Here is a 19,623-nt window from a genome sequence, read left to right as displayed (position 1 = left end):
GGAAAATATCCGAATTTCAAATCCGATATCAATACCTCATTGGTTTTACCCTCCAAAGTATGCTTCGTGGTGTTAAAAACCACATAAAATAACACACATTGCCGTTTTCAGGTTACCATAAAAGTATGTTATTAATGCTTATTTTTATGTTTTATATGTTGATTACCTTCTTTGTACATAGTTGTTCGTCGGAAAATATCCGGATTTCAAATCCGATATCATTACCTCATTGGTTTTACCCTCCAAATAAACATAACATAATACTGAAAGTAAATTAGAACTAACGTGCAAATGGTGGTAAAATTACAAATACACATGACATTAATAAGAAAGATAAGTTAACATATTACTAAAGTGCAAATGGTGGTAAGACGACCGTATTTTCAACTGGAATTTCCCAATGTAAAAGGATTGGAATAGGATTAACCGCCTCAGCTTGGAATGCATTTCGATACACCACAGAAGTCAACTTATAATTTACCAACTCCTGTATTTCTTCAAATGTAAGCCTTCTTAGTGATGCTATACCATGTTCACAGGGTATGCCGCATTTTTGGCAATTTTCGCAAGTACAAATACCACGTTCAAGTTGAAAGGTTTGTATGGTTAAATTTAAACTCACTTCAAATTTGTCACTACCAATATATGTAACCTCATAACCATTAGACTGGTTCATTCTTCTTTCAAGTACGTGTTGTGCATAAGGGGTAAGATGACCATGCATTCCATCTGCGAAATTATTTTACTTACAATAATAACGGGGGTATATTAAGGTAAAATATAAACAACAAATATTTTTTACCTCCCAATGCAGCGCGATAGCCGTACACTGTTCGTATCGATTGATGGACCACTTCAATGATTGACGTTATTGGTAACTCGTGCGTGTTTATTGTTAGCCAATTCAATCCAGTCGGAATGCTGATATATTTCACATTGAAACGGACTTTAGGAAAAAAGGCTCGAGCCCATTTCGCAATTGCAATATTTTCAAGCCATCGAAGCTCATTCCCATTAACCTCATTTGTTAATTTGTTCAAACAAACATAAAATTCAGACACACTATAAGTTTTGCATGTCTTCCAGAACAACTGTTCCACAACGGTACTTCCTGTGGAAGCCCGAACTTTATCGGCTATATTTTTACAACAATACCCTTGATATGAATCTGGGTATACTCGCTGAATGGCGTAGTCTATGGAATGAGACATATGGCTTATGAAACCAACTTCAATATTGTCGCCTAAACATTCTTTTAACCTTCTCATGAACCAAATCCAAGCCTCGTCACAGTCTACACTTCCCAAAGCGAATGCTATGATCAGGGGTTCATGATTACCATCCAAAGCAACAGCAACATACATTGTCGTTATGTTGGTCCCAATAAGGGGTACAATACCAACAAATATTGTTGGTATCATGGATGTGAGAAAGGTAGTAATCTGCAAGAAACAATACCAACATTAGGCAAATATGAACTTGAAATAAAGAATAACTTAGTATAGAGATGGACATACCACACATCCCAATGCGACAAAACAAAATTGAAACCGGTCTCTCATATCTTTCTTAATGATTGTGAAAGAGTTACGATTAATTCTTTGAAGATTATGAAAGAATATTGGTAGGTTTGAAAAACTTTTTTTGTATACCTCATTGAATCCATTCATTTTTCCAATTCGTAAGTCTCAATGAATTAGGTGTCCACAATAAATGGATTTCATTTCAAGTTGAATGCAGGGGTAATTATTCGTTTTTAGAGTAGTCATTTTGAAAAGACAATACATTATGCTGGCTACAAAGTAGTCAAAGTAGGTAAAACAGTAGTCGAATACTGTCAAATAGTATTCAATTTGTAATACAACTTACACAAAAATACAGTTCGAAATGACAAGTCTACTATTCGAAATGACAATATATTGTGCAGGCTAGAAAAATAGTAGTCAAAATCTATAAAACTGTAGTCAAATAATGTCAGTGTGGTTTTTGTTAAAAAAAAGTAGGTGTTGCATTTATATAAATAAAACTTTAAAAAATAATGTGAATTCTTTTGTAAGGCTGGGTTTTCTAAAATGGAGTCAAAAACATACAAAAAAATTACGACCGGGTGATTCAAGAAAAAACAAAATTTCCAAGTGATTTTCCAGATGTTTGAATTTAATAATTCTTGATTAATCAAGTAGTAAGTTTATGCATTTTTTATGAGTTTATCTATGTAATAAGTTTTATATTTGCTTGTTTATTATTATTAATCTATATAATATGTACTATTCTCTTTATATTTTGTTTAAGTTTAATAATTAGGGGAAATTTTGTTAACTAATCATCATCAAACAGTACACATTGAATGTCACTAAAAACATACAACTCGGACTAACTCAAAATCGACTGTTTAGAAGATCCATAATATATCATGGCCATCCTATAACGAAACTGAGTAGCAGCAACAACAGGTGCCATCGATATACCAATCGGTCGACCTGAAACAAGCTGCTCCATGAACATCATCATAAACACACCGCACTCTCCATACATCCCCTCTTGTTGGGGTACGTCCGTAACATCTGTAACAGTGATGGATGCTTTCTGAACAGGCAAACCCATGTGGTTCCAATACTCAATTTCCACCAGAATGCGGTCCATAAGCTATTCAAACCGAACAAAATCAATAATCTTCACGGCGCCAAATAATCGGAAGCTGTCGTACAAATTCAATGTCAGCGTGTCCATCCATAACTCCCCAAGTACCCAATGATGTGGGTTGATGCATATTGGAAAGTAAACCTGTTTTAACACACAACCGTTGCAATTAATTACAATTAAATTCACTGATATATTATTTCTTTACTTACACGGTCAACTTCCAGCCAAGATTTACATCCATCCAATGGGTCAAACGGATTTCCCGTTGCACTTCCTGCCCACTGGAAAATCTCAAAACCACCAAAAAATGACGATGGCATGATTGTCCATCGAGCATTGTTCGGTCTCCGCTCATTCAAAAGTCTTCCCCATAGGTCAACATGCTGCATTTAAATTTAATTAAAACATAAGTATCCTGTAAACTTTTTATATTATAAATATAAAGGAATGTCTTCATACCGCTTCTTCTAAAAATCCCATTTCAGTTGCATAAAAAAGCCGATCCCAAAACCTTGCTTCCATTTTTTCATTGTATAACCGATGTTTCAAAAAAACAGCCGGTTTGTTTGCCATGTATAGAGCAGGAGCATTACAACCTGGATTCACATACGGGTCCAACAAAAGTGCCGAGGGATCGCTGACAAATACGGGGGGCGGTTGTGCGTTGTGTATTACCTCACCTGTACGATATCGGGGGGCATTTTGAACCTACATTATATACGTAGTCAATAATTATCCATATAATAATAAGATTACAGTAAATATGATTTTTACCATACTTACCGAAACGTAAGGAGAACTAAGATATTGAGAAGGTTTCAATTGCCTAACCGGACGACCTTCTTTAACAACAGGCATGGGTATATGATTTTCCGCATCCACAATGTCGCTAGCAACAACCTCCTTCTTCTTTTTTTTCTTCTTCTACAAAAAACATATTCATTTTTTAATATACTTTGAAAAAATAAAAACTTTAATATACAAAACAAAAGAAAAAAAATAACCACCTCTGCGATTTGTTTTCTAGAGTCATCATCTGGTGGATTACCAACATTATCATCCTCGTTAACTGGATTTGATTTTTGTAGACTATATACCACATCCTCATTCCCCCTACATTTAAAGAAAAAAATACTTAATTACAAGCTTCGTTAAAAAATTAAATAATACATCATATATATTATTAATTGATAGTAATACCTCAAAAGCGTCATTAAAAAACTGTTCCAAATCATCACCGTCTCGATTACCACCTTTAGTTTTCATTCCTCGGATTTCTTCCTCCAAAGATTCAAGTCTTGCCATTATTTCTCGCGCGGTCTTTTTGGTAATTTCCACCGTATGAGTTCGCTCGGTAGACTTGGAAGATTGGCTGTTTCCACAGCTTGTTTTTGACGAAGATGCCCCCTACATAAATTTTTTGATATACCAATAACACTTGAAAATTTTTATTATACTAAATTATGCTTTTACAAAGTTACTTACATCATTTCTAAAGTTGTAGCGTACAGAAGAAGGGACTTCAGACGATTCACAATTCAGACTAGAAATATATGACAGATAATGTGGAGTAGAGGCCTCGGCATCTGAGGCAATCATCTTTCTTTTCGGTTGATGCGCCTCGTCCTGATCAACATCGAAAAGATCGCAGACTTTTGCCCAAGTTAACCTCCTAATATGAAACCAGTGCAACATATGCGGATATAAAAAATTTCGTCGTATCGCAACATTTCCCCGGATTGCTGGAAACATCTCCCATATCCATATCTTGTAATAAATATACGTTAATTTATAAGAGTTAGCAATAACTAAAATTTTAAAAATAAAATAAACACCAATAATTTATTAAATATATTTTTTTAATTAGTTAAATATACCTTCAACGGAATAACAAAACCCGATAGTGTGTACACAATCGCTTTTGTTGGATGGTTGGACATATAATCCTCAAATTTCTTAAACATACCCGACAATTTAGGGTATGTTTTACTCCATAGATAACTCCCCCACGAGAACCTATATTATAAGAAATAAGTATTAGTTAAACGTATAAAAATTAGTATTTTATTATAAATGTTAAATTGACAAATACCTATTCCATTGATCCAGGTTCTCCACCACCCACAAATATTCCTTGGTGACTTTATCATTAAGCTCCTTTCCCAAAAAACCTTGATTGAGGTTATATAGCAAAATGGCACGAACACCGTCTTGAGCCGATATGTCATTGAACCGTTGATTCAAGATAAGGAGCTCTAAATCTTCTAGAACTAAAGAAGTGTCCGTGCGATATGGGAAGACTCTGGACCGAAATGTATTTTCACCATAACCGTGTTTATACATGGTTGAAAATTCGATCCTTGAGTTAGGACACCGACCCATGTAAAGTCCGGTCACCAGACAAAACTCCTTTGGCCCAAATGATAGCGTACGTCTTAAAACCTAAAATATAGGCGTTCAGTTGCGTCCGTTTCAGCAGTAGGACGCAACATATGCAGTAACAGCCCATGAATAAGAAGTCCATCTCCGGACTGAGCTGGTAAGTCCAACAAGTAACCGAAGCTAGTTGTTGAAAACAGATCGCGCACGGGTCCGTTCAAGCGACTCAAAACTTCATGCAATTTATGGCATGAAGCTTTGACAGATAAGTGACCCATCATCGATTTGTTTGGAAGCTACAAAATTAAATAAACATTAAGGTTAAATAAAGTTTTATAAAACTAAAAAAACTGATAAACAATTAGAGAAAACACACAATATAAGAATTAATCATTTCATATATTATATTTAGTTTGTATGAAATACCAAAGGAAATTAATTGACTATATTTTTTTTATATTTTCTATACTACTAGTATACCAAATTTAGCATTGTACTTTCAAAATGGTGTGACATTAACATATTTTATATACGTTTAAAAATACGTTCAATAGTACAATTTTTTTTATTTAAAGGGGATACAAATGTTTATTAGTTATATATATATATATATATATATATATATATATATATATATATATATATATATATATATATATATATATACGTTTAAAAATACGTTCAATAGTACAAAAAAAAATTTTTAAAGGGGATACAAATGTTTATTAGTTATTTAAAAAATATATATATATATATTACAAAACCGTAGGGTTTTGGGAAACCTACGGTGTATACAAGTGTTTACTGCACAAAATGTGCAGTAAATGCTTGTACACCGTAGGTTTCCATAAAACCTACGGTTTCGTTATTTTTTTTTTTTTTAGAAAAAAATACACGATTACAAAATTAACATAATTCCGATCCCATTGAAGCGATTTAAAAAAAAACGAAAAAAAAAATTTAGTTTCCGTACGGTTCATACGAAACCGTAGGTGTACAAGTCGACAATGCACAATCTGTGCATTGGGAACTTATACGCCGTAGGTTTCGTATGAAACCTACGGTTTTATATTTTTTTTTTTCGTTTTTTTTCAAAAAAAATTCAACCACATATATAAAACATACTCCTAATCACAAATACGGTAAAATTTTGATGAAAAGTAGACAAACCTGATTGTTTTTCGGGTGCTCCATTGAGAGAAAAAAGTAGGCAAAACAAAGAAAACAATAGAAAAAATGATCTAATCTCGAAAAAAATTGTTTTATATACTTTGGGCTAATGTGTCACGAAAAAGTAAACGGGCTCATTAAACAGTAGCCCATTAGCACAAAACAGTAGTTTTTAATGGTAAAAAACCAGTCAACGGCGTTGACCGTAGTCAACCCTAAGTTGACTACGGTTTTAAGGGCTATTTTTGGCTAATTGGTATATTTTAGCTATTTTTTGATAAGTGATTAAGAAAAATGGCTAGATTAGTAATTTTCCCTTAAAAATTTAAAAGACGGCAAAATCATATTGATTGTGCTATGGGCATTGGGCACATGGTGGGTGTAGCCAAGTGTACTGCTTTCTTGGGCCATTTGGCAGATAGATGGATCTGGCACAAAAAAAGACGAGAAGCCCACTCACGTGCATGTTCTCCCCATCCCATGTTCTTTCTATAACTTCATCGTCGCCAATCTACCATAGTACCATTGCATTCCTGATTTCGATTCTGTTTCTAGTTGGAATCTCTACACAAAGGTATGATTTGCTTCAACTCTATTCTTGATGGTTTTCTAAAACGATAGAATCTTCCCCCAAAATCTGATTTCTTCATATGGATGGATGGGTATGAATCACATTGAAACAGAAACAGATCTTCAATGTGAAATCAAGTTAGATCATAAACCTTGGATCTTGTATTGTTCATTCTTGCATTGTTTGTCTACTTGTAACAGAAATCGTATGTGATTTCAATTCAACAGCAACAGGAGATGATCAAATTGTATGTGTTTTTCTTTCCTACTACTGTGATCTAGAACTGAGTAAACAATCACCTGTGCTTGCTTCATGATCCAGCAATTGCTAGCTAGACAGTTTGCGTTTGTATGCAACTTTTCTTAAGTCAACTATTAAGAAGATTAGTAGCGAGTGTGTAGCGAACAATCAGAAATCTCTTTGTGTGGTGTTTGTTTTTTATGAATTAATTCATTTCATTCTTTATCTATATAACCTTAATTTATATTGGAATGCAGGAAAATCTTCAGTTGGCATTGTATAAGACTGAAATTATGTTTTTCGGTATGTTAATTAAGATTTGCTTCTTGTGTGTTTCTACTAACATTGTTCTGGCGAATATATATGTTAGTTTTTTATGCTTTTATGATCTGAAGCACCAAGGTTTCATATATATCCAGAGAGAGAGACAGAGAGACTACAACTGAAGCAATGTTTTATATATGTTAGGTTTATTCAGCTTTTATTATTGATCTTGTCAGGCAATGTTATTTAGACTATTAATAGTAATGAATATCAATGAGGATAATATCTCTTTCCAAAATAGATTTTTCTTTGTTCAAACGTTTGAGGAAGCTCGAACAAAACATATACAGGTAGTGGGTGGACCAAGCCTACTCGCCTTGCACCAGTGCACACCAACAATGCCCGTGAAAGAGGGAGGGATAAAGTGCTGGTGGTGGGCTGTCATTGGTCAGTTCGTTTGTTTTATTTTCTTTTAATTTTTTTTTCCAAAATAATAGGGATCTGATTGGTTTAGTCAAAAAGTTTTTTTTTATTTCAAAATCCAAGGTGCATATGTTTTATGACAGCTTAGGTGGGAGTGAAAAAACATGCTAACCACTTCCTTAACTCTTACACATCTTCTCTTTTGAAAAACTCAAAAACAAGACACTTCAATATTTCATCTCAAGTTAAGTACTTAAGACAAAAAAAGCCATTTATCTTCTTGTTTTTTTCACTTTTCCTAATAGAGTAAATCACTACGATTTTTTGACACGGACTCTTCTACTCAAGACATCATACCAAATGGTCTTTTTAGTATGTATAATAGATAGATAAACTAAATTCATGATTCATAAAAATAAAACAAAAAAAACCCGATAACATGTCTTGTTCAAAAGCATTAAAAAAAAGTAGTTTTGAGATAACAAAAAAAAAAAACTAGGGGAAGTTTATAAAGAAAGCAAAGTAAGGTAAGAAGAAGGTTTTGTTAATTTGGGAAATTAGTCGACCTCTTCCATCTTGCTCTCAGCATCGACATCAGCCTCCTCAAGGGCAGGGATGTCTGCATCACCATCAACAGTGTCCTCATCAATGCTCAAACCAAGCTTCAACATCCTGTGAATCCTGTTTCCAAACGTGTTTGGCTCATCCAGACTGAATCCTGATGTCAACAACGAAGTCTCAAACAGCAAAAGCACCAAATCTTTCACTGACTTGTCATTCTTATCAGCCTCAGCTCTCTTCCTCAACTCCTCCATGATGGAGTTCTCAGGGTTGATCTCCATTGTCTTCTTGCTTGACATGTATCCAGCCATGCTTGAATCCCTCAAAGCCTGAGCCTTCATGATTCTCTCCATGTTTGCTGTCCACCCGTATTCACCTGTCACCAAACAGCATGGAGAATCCACCACACGATCTGAAACAACCACCTTCTCCACCTTGTCTCCCAACACATCCTTTATCACCTTGCAAAGACCTTCAAACTTCTCCTTCAATGCATCCTGCTTCTGTTTCTCGTCTTCACTCTCATCAAGTTTCAGACCTTCTTTGGTTGCTGAAACAAGCTTCTTCCCCTCAAACTCCTTCAACTGACCAACTGCATACTCATCAATGGCATCCACCATGTACAAAACCTCAATCCCCTTCTTCTTCAGCTTCTCAAGGAATGGAGAGTTCTCCACTGCCTTCTTGCTTTCACCTGTGATGTAGTAAATGTCACTTTGCCCCTCCTTCATTCTGGTAACATAGTCCTTCAAGCTTGTCATCTCATCTCCACTTTTGGTAGAATGGTAACGAAGTAATTCAGCCAACTTGGTTTTGTTTGTAGAATCCTCATGGATTCCAAGCTTCAAATTCTTCGAGAAAGCCTCGTAGAACTTGGCATAATCTTCCTTGTTCTCAGCAATCTCCTGGAAAAGCTCCACACACTTCTTCACCAAATTCTTGCGGATCACCTTCAAGATCTTGTTTTGTTGCAACATCTCTCTGGAGATGTTAAGAGGAAGATCTTCGGAATCAACAATTCCCTTTACGAAACTCAAATACTCCGGAATCAGCTCTTCACAGTTGTCCATGATGAAGACACGACGAACATAAAGCTTGATGTTGTTTGGCTTCTTTTTGGTGTCAAAGAGATCGAAAGGTGCTCTTTTGGGAACAAAAAGAATGGCTTTGAATTCCAGTTGACCTTCAACTGAAAAGTGCTTCACATTCAAATGCTCCTCCCAGTCGTTTGTCAGACTCTTGTAAAAAGCAGCATACTCTTCCTTTGTAATCTCTTCTGGCTTCCTCATCCAGATTGGTTTCTGCTTGTTGACCAAAGACCATTCATGAGACACTTCCTTGATTGTCTTCTTCTTCTTCTCTTCCTTCTCCTTCTCTTCATCAACTTCCTCAACCTTGCCTTCCTCATCCTTCTTCTCTTCTTCGTCTTCATCATCAGAGATTTCTTTTTCTGTAGTCTTCTCAACCCATAGAGAGATTGGGTAGCTGATGAACTCTGAGTGTTTCTTGATCAGATCTTTAAGCCTGCGCTCTTCAAGGTATTCTAGCTGATCTTCTTTCAAGTAAAGTGTCATTTTAGTCCCTCTTCCAAGGACTTCACCAGAAGTATCACGAGTCACTGTGAATGACCCTCCGGCTTGGGACTCCCAGACATACTGCTCATCATCATTGTGCTTTGTTGTGACAACAACTTTGTCAGCAACCAAGTAAGCAGAGTAGAAACCAACACCGAATTGTCCAATCATGCTGACATCAGCGCCGGCAGTGATAGCTTCCATGAACTCTTTGGTTCCGGATCTTGCGATGGTACCCAAATTGTTCACCAAATCTGAGATTGTAATTGAAAATTGTTACAAGAGAGTTTTATAAAAGTTAAACAGATTATAAAGAGACGGGTAGTGTTTGGATTATAAAATTACTCACCAGCCTTGGTCATTCCAACTCCGCTATCAATGATGGTCAATGTGTTTGAAGCTTTGTCAGGGATAATATGGATGAAAAGCTCAGGCTGCCCATCTAGTTTACTCTTATCAGTCAAGCTCTCAAAGCGAATCTTGTCCAGAGCCTAAAAAAATGTTCGATGTTAAGAACCCAATGACAAACTTGCATGAACGAACATAGACATACACGTATATAAACACATGTGAGATATGCTTGAGATCATACACTTCAACTACAACAATCACAATTTGTTTAAATTTATATGCTGCAAAAATACTACAATTATAGACAATTTTTGAAGTCCTTTAACTAATGGAAGTAATCAAACTATTTATTAGCCTATCATGTTGGATCGTTACTGTATATAAACATACAACCTCCGAAACATGTTAAAGTATATATCAGAGAGCAACGAGAAACGCACGAATTGTTTAATTAAATCTAAGAAAATCAATAAACGTTTTACCGTAGAATCATATTTATTGAAATCAAGCCCTATTTTCACCAGATACAGAAAAACAAAACATACAAGAATAACTCGCATATCAAATTAACAACAGAACAAAAAGATTGGACAAGTTAAAAGCCGGTAGATAAATGATCCGCTAATGTAATCAGGTAACAAAACGAGAGGAAAACTTACATCGGATGAGTTACTGATGAGCTCACGGAGAAAGATCTCCTTGTTACTGTAAAAGGTGTTGATGATAAGACTCAACAACTGGTTGATCTCTGCCTGAAAGGCAAACGTCTCTGTGTCCCCCATTGACGAGTTTACTCAATAAACAAACAATCACAGAGTAGAAGAAAGAGATTTTTGAATCTTTGGCCTTGAGGACTTGATGATGGAGTAGATCGGGAGAGGAGGCGGAGAGGATATATTAGGGTTTATTGATGGGGTTATTCTAGATCCTTCTATTGAACGACCGATACTTTTGATGGTGTAAATTAAATATGCCCCTTAAGTTTAGATATTTGCATAAATGCCCTAGAAAATGTTTTTTCGCGTTTAAACCATTTTGTTATTGTAACAATTGGTGCATCTCATATAATCAAATAATCCCCTATCCTAGCTTATATTCTCGTTCATTTTATCAAAGTAAAATTCCTAAATTATCCCTCTAGGGCTTATACAATCAAATAATTTCCTCTTCAATTGGAAAATCACGAATTTATCTTCTAAATCTTCAAGCATCCTCAAATCTCGGTCCCTTGATTAGTGCATGAAATCAATTTTCAAAAATCTTATCTTGATTTTGTTGATTTCGTTGTAATTTCTTGCTATTGAAATTTCAAACACTGATAGCAATAAATCAGCACACTAATAGCAAGAAATCAGGATTCAATCTCCAAATTTGAATCGGCCTTTTGTCGACTTCCTTTCCCAGACGCCCCTTTGTTCATCGTCTTCATCTTTTCTCTCTCGGCAACTCAATCATGACACTACATATATATATATATATATATATATATATATATATATATATATATATATATCCCCATCGACTGCAATACGGTCGTAAGTACTTATTTCTTGAACCCTAATCTTCAATTTGGTGACAGCAAAACTTCCATCTTCATATTTGTCTACAATATATGTCTATGATTTTAGGTTTCAATATGAGTGTTCGAACAATAATACGAGATTTGAAGGAGAACTGCCCTACCTCATAGATGACAAGTAATTTGTTTAAAAATACATTTGAAATATCTTAAATATTATGAAGTTTCAGTCTTCTCATTTAATTAATTTAACAATTCTATAAACAAAATAAAGCAATCCGAGGATCAACAACAAATGTAGTTTTTGCATACTCAATCCATTTGCTAGAGTTAATTTTTGGCCTATAAGAATCTTATTTTGACGTATATCGTTCTAAAATAATATTATTAATCAATGCATTGGGATCTGATTTTTGATATTCAAACAAAGCAGGTTTCGTTTAAACAATAGTGTTGTCGGTTACTTAGCTTTTACTATTGTGATTTTTGCTCGAAATGTTAAACACAGCAAGAAAATTGCTCTCTGGAAAGAACAAATTTGCTCAAATCACGGATATATAAAGGGAAAAAACAATTCATTTTTGTAAGATGTATACTTTTTTTTCTTTTCTTTTTTACACTTTTACAAGAACACTATGATTTGTTTTTAACAAAAGGCAAGTATAATTCCTTAAAAAGGCTGGAATATGATGATCAAGTATGTGTAAAAAGGAATGGAACTTGTTAGGTTTGTAATTCAGAAAGATGTTCAATGTTCTAAAGCTTATACTTCTGCAGAAGGTATGATTGTTGATGAGATAAAAAATTTCATTGATGGTCGTTTCCTCTGTCCTCATGAGGCTGCATGGCGTATACTTGATTACCCCATTCATGAGCGCGATCCTCCTCTTGTGATTCTGCCTGTGTATTTGCCAAACATGCAATCAGTTTTCTTTAAAGAAAACACTCGTCTTAAACAGGTTGTTGAAGATCCCAGTTTTGGTAGTAGTTTGCTGTTAAGTTGGTTTGAAAAAAATAGGTGGGATGCATCTGGTCATAATCTTACGTATGCCTCTTACCCTATCAAATATTGGTGGGACAATGTAACACCCGTTTATTTATTAAATAAATAAATAAATAAATGAAGGACTCGTAGCCCTAAAATAAATAATTATGTATAAAAGGATGGTCTCGAAGAGCTAATTGTTACAATTTTAGAAGTCGGGGATTAAAAGTGTCAGTTCCGGATTAGCCTCGTAAGTGTTTATGAAGGTAAGAACCATGTGGTAAATTATCGAGACTTAAGATGGATAGATTAAGAGAAACAAGGGCTAAATAGTAATTTTTGACTCCATTGTAAAGAGTTTTGAAATTCAGGGCTTAAAAGGTAACATATGGACTTTATTTGAAGAATAATTTGTAAAGAGGGGTTGAATTGTAACTGTGGGGCTAAATATGAAAGGAATTCCTTGAGCAAGGGTAGGAAGGGTAAATTATGGCCTTGGTTTGAAAGAAAAGAGATAGGGAGGGCTGATTTTGCCATTATGGTAAACTTATGAAGGGAGTCGGGTATAAAGGCCTCCATGTAACCCTAACCCTAAAGACCTTGTGTACAGCCGTCACTCCCTTACCCCCCCCCCCTTATGTCTCCCACCGGCCGCCACCTGCTTCTTCACTTCCGGCATCGCACCTTCACCACCGTGGAGATTGTAACCGCCGAACGACCGCCTTCTTCTCCTTCTCTTTCTCCAGCCGCTATGTTAGAGCCTTCTGCCGCCCTGTCGAGATTTATCGCCACCCCTAACGCCGCTGTTTCGCCATCACGGTGCTTGTGGCCGCTCGTGACGCCGGTTCTATGGGTCGCATGACCGTTTAGAGCCGCTGCTTCTGTCGCTGGCGATGAACCACGAGTAACCGTCGCTCCGTCGATGCTGTGACCGCCTAAACCCAGACGCCGCCGCCCCTACAACCATTAAAATCGAAGACCGATAGTTGTTGCTGTTGCGGTCCGTTTACCTCGCACAACCGCCGCCACCATCGCAAGATCTTGATGGGTGCGTTCTTTTTCGTGCTCAGCTCAAGAGAGTGGGTGTTTTGGTGTTGCTGGACATAGGAGGGTGTGCTTGTTGGCCGGAAACCACCATGGCAGCCAACCATGGTGGCTGCCACCGTTTCTGCCGCCGCCGGCCACCACAAGGTGGCTGTGTGTGTGAGTGTTTATTTGTTTAGTGTGTGTTATTTTGATATTTAGCATTGTAAAATGTAAATTACAGCTTGGAATAATAAAAGAAATTGAAAACCACCACCTTAGGGCGGTGGTTGCCGCCTCCTGCCGCCACCGGCCGCCGTGTCGGGTGACGGTGTGCTTAGTTGTGTTTGGATTGGTAGTTTGGGGATGTTTGGTCAAGGGACTAAAACCCTAATGGGCCTTGAAACCCTAATGGGCCCAATGAGGCTTAATGGACATAAAAGCCCAATCATGTGTCTAATGGGCTTAATGGACTCTAATGGATCCAAGGACTTAGCTAATGGGCCTGTTGGGCTAAGATGGGTTGGAAACCCTAATTAGAGTTTGGAAAACCCTAATGCCATGAAACCCTAATTTGGGATTTATCGGGATCGCATCGGAATTAATTAATGAACTTAGAATATTAATTAATAATCATTTGCAATCAACCTAAGTCAACATTAGACTTAATGGATTAAGTCCTTAATGGGTTAAGTAGGAACACTTAACCCTAATCGTCATTTTATGTGAAACCCTAATTTCACTTGGGTTTATTATTGGGCCTTTCAATTGGGCCTGATGATTGGGTTATTAAAGGGGCCATCCAAGATCAAGCAAATGGACTAGAATAATTAATGGGCTTTGGGGTAAGGCCCATGTAAGGGGTTTGGGCCCAATTTGGAAAATTGGGCCATAGTTTGGACCTTAATGATTATATGATGTTGGGCCTTAGAGTAAGACCATGTATAGGCTTGGACCCAATTTGGAAAATTGGGTCATATGTTGGGCCTTGATTCCTAGTTGGACTTTGGGCCTATGGTTTGGGCCTTGGGCTTGAATAAAGCCAACCTTGGGGTAATGTAGTAATTATCCAAGTATGTATTTATGGTTATGTGTTGGGACCCAATTATTAATTGGGTGTTATTTTGGTGTTGACAGTTCGGGAATCTGTCATCCAGCAGCTGGGGTTGAGTCTGCGGGACTTCAGTAGTGTGGGGTTGTGTCTACGGGACTTCAGCAGTGTGAGGTGAGTTACCTTCCAGTAGCGGTGGGTCTACGGCCACAATGCCGGCCCACCAGTAGGAGTTGTATGTTAGATGATTGTCTTTGTGATATTCATCTAGGTTTGGTACTACCTGATATGTTTATATGCTAGTATGTTATGATGTTATGTAATAGTGGTAGTAGGGGTGAAATAGTACCCGGTTACCGGTCGATAGGACCGAAGGGGTAGTTTAGTACCCAGCCATGCTAGCCGGATTATGATATATGTGATATGATATTATGTGGTAGTAGTAGGGGTGAAATAGTCCTCGGTTACCGGTCGACAGGACCGAAGGGGTAGGCCAGCACCAAGATATGCTAGCCAGTATGTGATTTATGTTCATATGCTATGGTTTTATGTGGAAGTGGTAGGGGTGAAATAGTCCCTAGTATCCGGTCGAGAGGACCGAAGGGGAGACCAGCACCCATATATGCTAGTCAGTATCCGGTCGAGAGGACCGAAGGGGAGGCCAGCACCCAGATATGCTAGCCAGTATCCGGTCGAGAGGACCGAAGGGGAGGCCAGCACCCAGGTATGCTAGGCAGTATCCGGTCGAGAGGACCGAAGGGGCAGGTCGGGCACCCATATATGCCTGACAATATATGTATGTTATGTGATTGTATGGTATCTGGTAGGATGGGGGAACTCACTAAGCTTCGTGCTTACGGTTTTCAGTTTTTGTTTCAGGTACTTCGTGTTTAAAGGAAAGGAGCCGGCTTGATCGCAGCGCATCACACTATGGTTTTCCGCACATGAGATCTTTGGGATTACACTCTGATATTGTTTTATGATAACATGTTTTGATTATTTCTACTTTGGTTTTGACATGACATGATATTACAGATGTTTTGTTACACTGTTGGTTTTATAGTAACGTATTTAAAAATGAAATTTTTGGCCTGTATTTTTGGGATGTTACAAGTTGGTATCAGAGCCTTGGTTTGAGGGATTCAGGCACACTCTCGGGCGTGTCTGAACTCAAACTAAGGACTTGGCATGAAAATTTTCAAAAGTAAAATCATTTTATAAAAGAAGTTTGAAAGGAGAAAAGAACTTTGAAAAGAACAAGGTGTGTGATGCGTGCAATGAGCCGAGCTCAAGTAAGTCTTCCCGAAGATATCCTTACATGTTATGAGATGTTATGATATGATATGATTATGAGAACTACATGCTAGATTAGGGCTAAGGATCTAGGGAGGATGCCTTATATGCCTATTGTATGTGCTTGTAGACTTGCATGTTAGTACTGATCAGTCAGTAATAGGATAGCCTGTTTAGGTTATGCCTGATTGTATGAGCCTTTGAATTGCATGAACAGATTCCTGATTAGAGGATAGAATGATTTGATTGGAATATGATGGTTAGATTTTCCATTGTCTGAATGTTGCTTGCTTTGTGCTTTGTGGGACTCTTAGTAATGTGAGTTAGCTATTAAGTGAATATGCTAAGTCACATGTGGCACAGGATGGATAATCTCAGAGTGATAGATTTGACCCTATTGCGCAGCTTTTGTTTGAGTCTAACCGTTATAGGGATGAGTCTGTTACTTGAAGGATTATCTGATCTCTGTTGCATGTGGCTATATTCATGAGGTAGCTAGTTGACATTACTGGGAATCTTTCAGCAGCTGAGGACTGAGTGAGTTCAGGAACCTAGGGAAGCCTAGGATATATTTCAGTGAGTTAGTAGTGAGGCTCAGTTAGACTTGGGTGTACCAGTTGAGGAAGTGACTCGGAGGATCCGGGAGGATTGCTGAGGAAAGTATGGATAGGTGTGGAAGGTAGTATTGGGCCCGTACTACTGAAAGCACAAGATTCATCCTCGAATCGGTGAGAGTCTTGGAGAATCTGAGAAGCTTAAGGGAAGAGTTTGTGACCCGGTTTGGGGACAGAGGATGTTCCAGTTGTTGCAGCTTAGCCATTGGCAAGTGAGTTAGTGAGCGTGGCAGGGTGTCAGACCCTGAGGGATATGATTTCCATGAAGTTGCATATGCGAGATCGATTTGGAGCACCTTGAGAAGAGAGGTTCGTGCTAGGTGCGTATAGTAAGGGTCCCGGGAAGAGACCCATGATTTCTGATCATCAGGTGAAAGGCCAGCAGGGCCGGAGTCAGTGCAGCACATACAGGACAGTGCACAAGGGAGTTTGTCGCTCCGAGGGTTTAGGCTACTTCAGGGTAGCAGGGTTGATCATGTCAGCAGAAGGTGATTAGTATTCCTCCAGATGTTGCGGGTATGTCATCTTCTATTGCTACTAGATGGATGTTGGGGATATGTATCGCGTTGGAGTTATGAGTAAGTTTGGATAAGTTAGATCTCGGGTCGGTTTCCTGCTAGTGTTTGGGTTATCAAGGATCGTATATGCCATCCTGCATGCCGAAAAGTCGTTGATGAACCCACGGAGGGATGCATCTTGCGGAGCGGGTTCCGCGTGTACCGTTATCATTCCGGATCTTTGTCGAAATCTGTGCAGGAGTGTTGTTTGGAAGATCCTCGGTCAGGATTAGAGTGATAGTTCTCCAGTGAAGTCAGCGTTCAGGGGTTCTATCATTGTTCATGTATGGTCGGTAATTGTCTATGGATGAACTTTGGAGTTCAAGGCACTACCGTTGCTAGGACATGACTAGTAACATGGAGAGGGTAGTGTCAGTTGCAGGTGTTAGATGCATAAGTGGTGGGTCATCAGATGTTCAAGAGAATTGTATTCCCGCATGGGCTGTGTTCGGTTAGTGTTAAGTGGTGTTGCGAGATTGGAAGTGGAAACGAGGACTCGTCATTCAAAGTGAAGATTTAGGCCTTTAGTTTTCAGCATGGGAGGTGGATTGAGGTGTCAGACTGGACCAGAATTCAAGAGTACTCTTCAAGATTTCAGAGGATGGGCGATTATAAGGTTTGACTGGTAATTGATCGTTGGCATTGGTAAGCTCAGGTTGTCGGCAGTGGACTATTAGGAAGTAAGAAGGATCGGGAATCATTCAGCTCTCACGTGCGGTGAAGACTTAGTCGAATCTAAGTGGGGGAGAGACTTTTTGTAAAGTTCTCCAAATGTGAGTTCTGGTTGCGAGAGGTGCAACCTCTTGGGCACCTTGTCAACCAGAAGGGTACTCTGGTCGATCCGGCCAAGATAGAGGCCGTGATGCAGTGGAAGATTCTGAGGTCTCCAATTGAGATTCGGAGTTTCCTGGGTCTAGCGGGTTATTACCGGAGATTTAAACGGGACTTCTCCGAGATTGAGGTTCCTTTGACCCGACTGACTAAGAAGTCGGTGGCCTTTCGTTGGGAGCCTGAGCAGCAGACAACCTTCAAGGCTCCCAGACAGCGTTTGTACGAGGCACCGAATCTCACCCTGCCAGATGGTGTAGATGATTTCGTGGTTTACTGTGACGCTTTGATCAAAGGCATAGGTGCGATACTGATACAGTGAGGCCACATGATAGCAGGTTCCGGGAACCAGGTTAGAGCTCCAGTTAGGACTCAAGTTCAGTTGTGTGTTAGGTTGAGTGCGTGTTCGACCTAGTTTGGAAAGTGTTGTAAGACTACGGGGGTAGCCGTAGCATCCACTAGTAGTCAGATAGTTTGGAAAGTGTTGTAAGACTACGGGGGTAGCCGTAGCATTCACTAGCAGTCAGATAGTTTGGAAAGTGTTGTAAGACTACGGGGGTAGCCGTAGCATTCACTAGCAGTCAGATAGTTTGGAAGGTGTTGTAAGACTACGGGGGTAGCCGTTAGCATTCACTAGCAGTCAGATAGTTTGGAAAGTGTTGTAAGACTACGGGGGTAGCCGTAGCATTCACTAGCAGTCAGATAGTATGGGAAGTGTTGTAAGACTACGGGGGTAGCTGTAGCATTCACTAGCGGTCAGATAGTGATAGAGTGTCGTGACTGCGGGTGTAGCCGTAGCATTCACTAGGTTGTTAGATAGCATGAGTGCGTTGTTAGGACGCGGAAGGAACAATAGTACCCCCCCCCCCCAGTTCGGGTGTAGCAGTAAGGATAAGGAAATCCACGGATTGGATTTCGGAATTACCCAGATGGATTAGATCTGGTTGAACCAGTGATAGGACTGTAGGAGCGCCACTACAGTTATGGGATCAGGAAAGCAATGGACCGTATGAGATTGCTTGTGATGTAAGTCTACCATCGGCTTGGTGGTAATCACTTTTAGCCTTGGGTTTGATGATGACAGGATTCGACGCATGGACCCGATCGGTTAGATCGGGGGGGTTGTTAGAGCCATAGTGGCATGACAACTAGTGGCAACTAGTTCCAGAGAGGGATTTCGTTTAAAAGTCGTGTGAGACGACTAAGTGGGAGTCCTTTGGCTCCGCAGCCGGGCAGAAACCCGATATTTCAGATGACTGATGGATGAATTGAGACCAGGAAGGTCTCGATAGATTTTGGGAAACAGCTATGTAGCAGCTTACTGCTTCAGGCAGATCAGTGTTCGAGCAGTTTCAGCGTTTGGGAAGTAGTAGTATTTGTGTTTTGGGTTGCAAATACGGACGAAAAAACTGGTTGATTGGGAAGTGACAAGTCACTCATAGCGGGATTAGTCGAGCCTAGGCCAAGTATAAGTGATATGCAACGATAATTGGGTCTGTGACCCTGTTTTATAGTGGGAACCGCGAGTGATCAGAAGTTGAATAGTCAGTTGTGGGATGAACGGACTGGATTCAATG

General features: G+C 38.7%; 3 protein-coding genes and 1 long non-coding RNA gene across 4 annotated transcripts; 2 read left to right on the top strand and 2 right to left on the bottom strand.

Moving 5' to 3' along the window:
• Positions 1–349: 349 nt before the first annotated feature.
• On the bottom strand, positions 350–1,670 carry LOC145140344 (uncharacterized). The gene is made up of 3 exons (XM_079073863.1): positions 1,518–1,670; positions 803–1,442; positions 350–729 (listed from the first exon to the last, which is right to left on the bottom strand). Exons 1-3 carry the CDS (start codon positions 1,668–1,670, stop codon positions 350–352), a joined length of 1,173 nt encoding a protein of 390 aa, XP_078929989.1.
• A 4,897-nt stretch (positions 1,671–6,567) lies between these two features.
• LOC145136549 (uncharacterized) lies at positions 6,568–8,228 on the top strand. The gene is made up of 2 exons (XR_013720529.1): positions 6,568–6,766; positions 7,261–8,228. It is a non-coding gene; the product is annotated as an uncharacterized LOC145136549 (long non-coding RNA).
• Positions 8,081–11,096, bottom strand: LOC145136548 (heat shock cognate protein 80). The gene is made up of 3 exons (XM_079070668.1): positions 10,836–11,096; positions 10,175–10,316; positions 8,081–10,079 (listed from the first exon to the last, which is right to left on the bottom strand). The coding sequence occupies exons 1-3, from the start codon at positions 10,956–10,958 to the stop codon at positions 8,248–8,250; spliced, it is 2,097 nt and encodes a 698-aa protein (XP_078926794.1). The 5' UTR covers positions 10,959–11,096; the 3' UTR covers positions 8,081–8,247.
• A 1,312-nt stretch (positions 11,097–12,408) lies between these two features.
• LOC145140342 (uncharacterized) lies at positions 12,409–13,090 on the top strand. The gene is made up of 2 exons (XM_079073862.1): positions 12,409–12,777; positions 13,052–13,090. Exons 1-2 carry the CDS (start codon positions 12,409–12,411, stop codon positions 13,088–13,090), a joined length of 408 nt encoding a protein of 135 aa, XP_078929988.1.
• Positions 13,091–19,623: the final 6,533 nt, after the last annotated feature.

This window comes from Lactuca virosa, chromosome 9 (genome assembly GCF_052849685.1).
Source record: "Lactuca virosa cultivar CGN04683 chromosome 9, Lactuca_virosa_CGN04683_v6, whole genome shotgun sequence".
Taxonomy (NCBI): Eukaryota; Viridiplantae; Streptophyta; class Magnoliopsida; order Asterales; family Asteraceae; genus Lactuca; species Lactuca virosa.
Note: the sequence above shows the minus strand (reverse complement) of the source record. Positions and strands in the feature narration are given on the sequence as shown.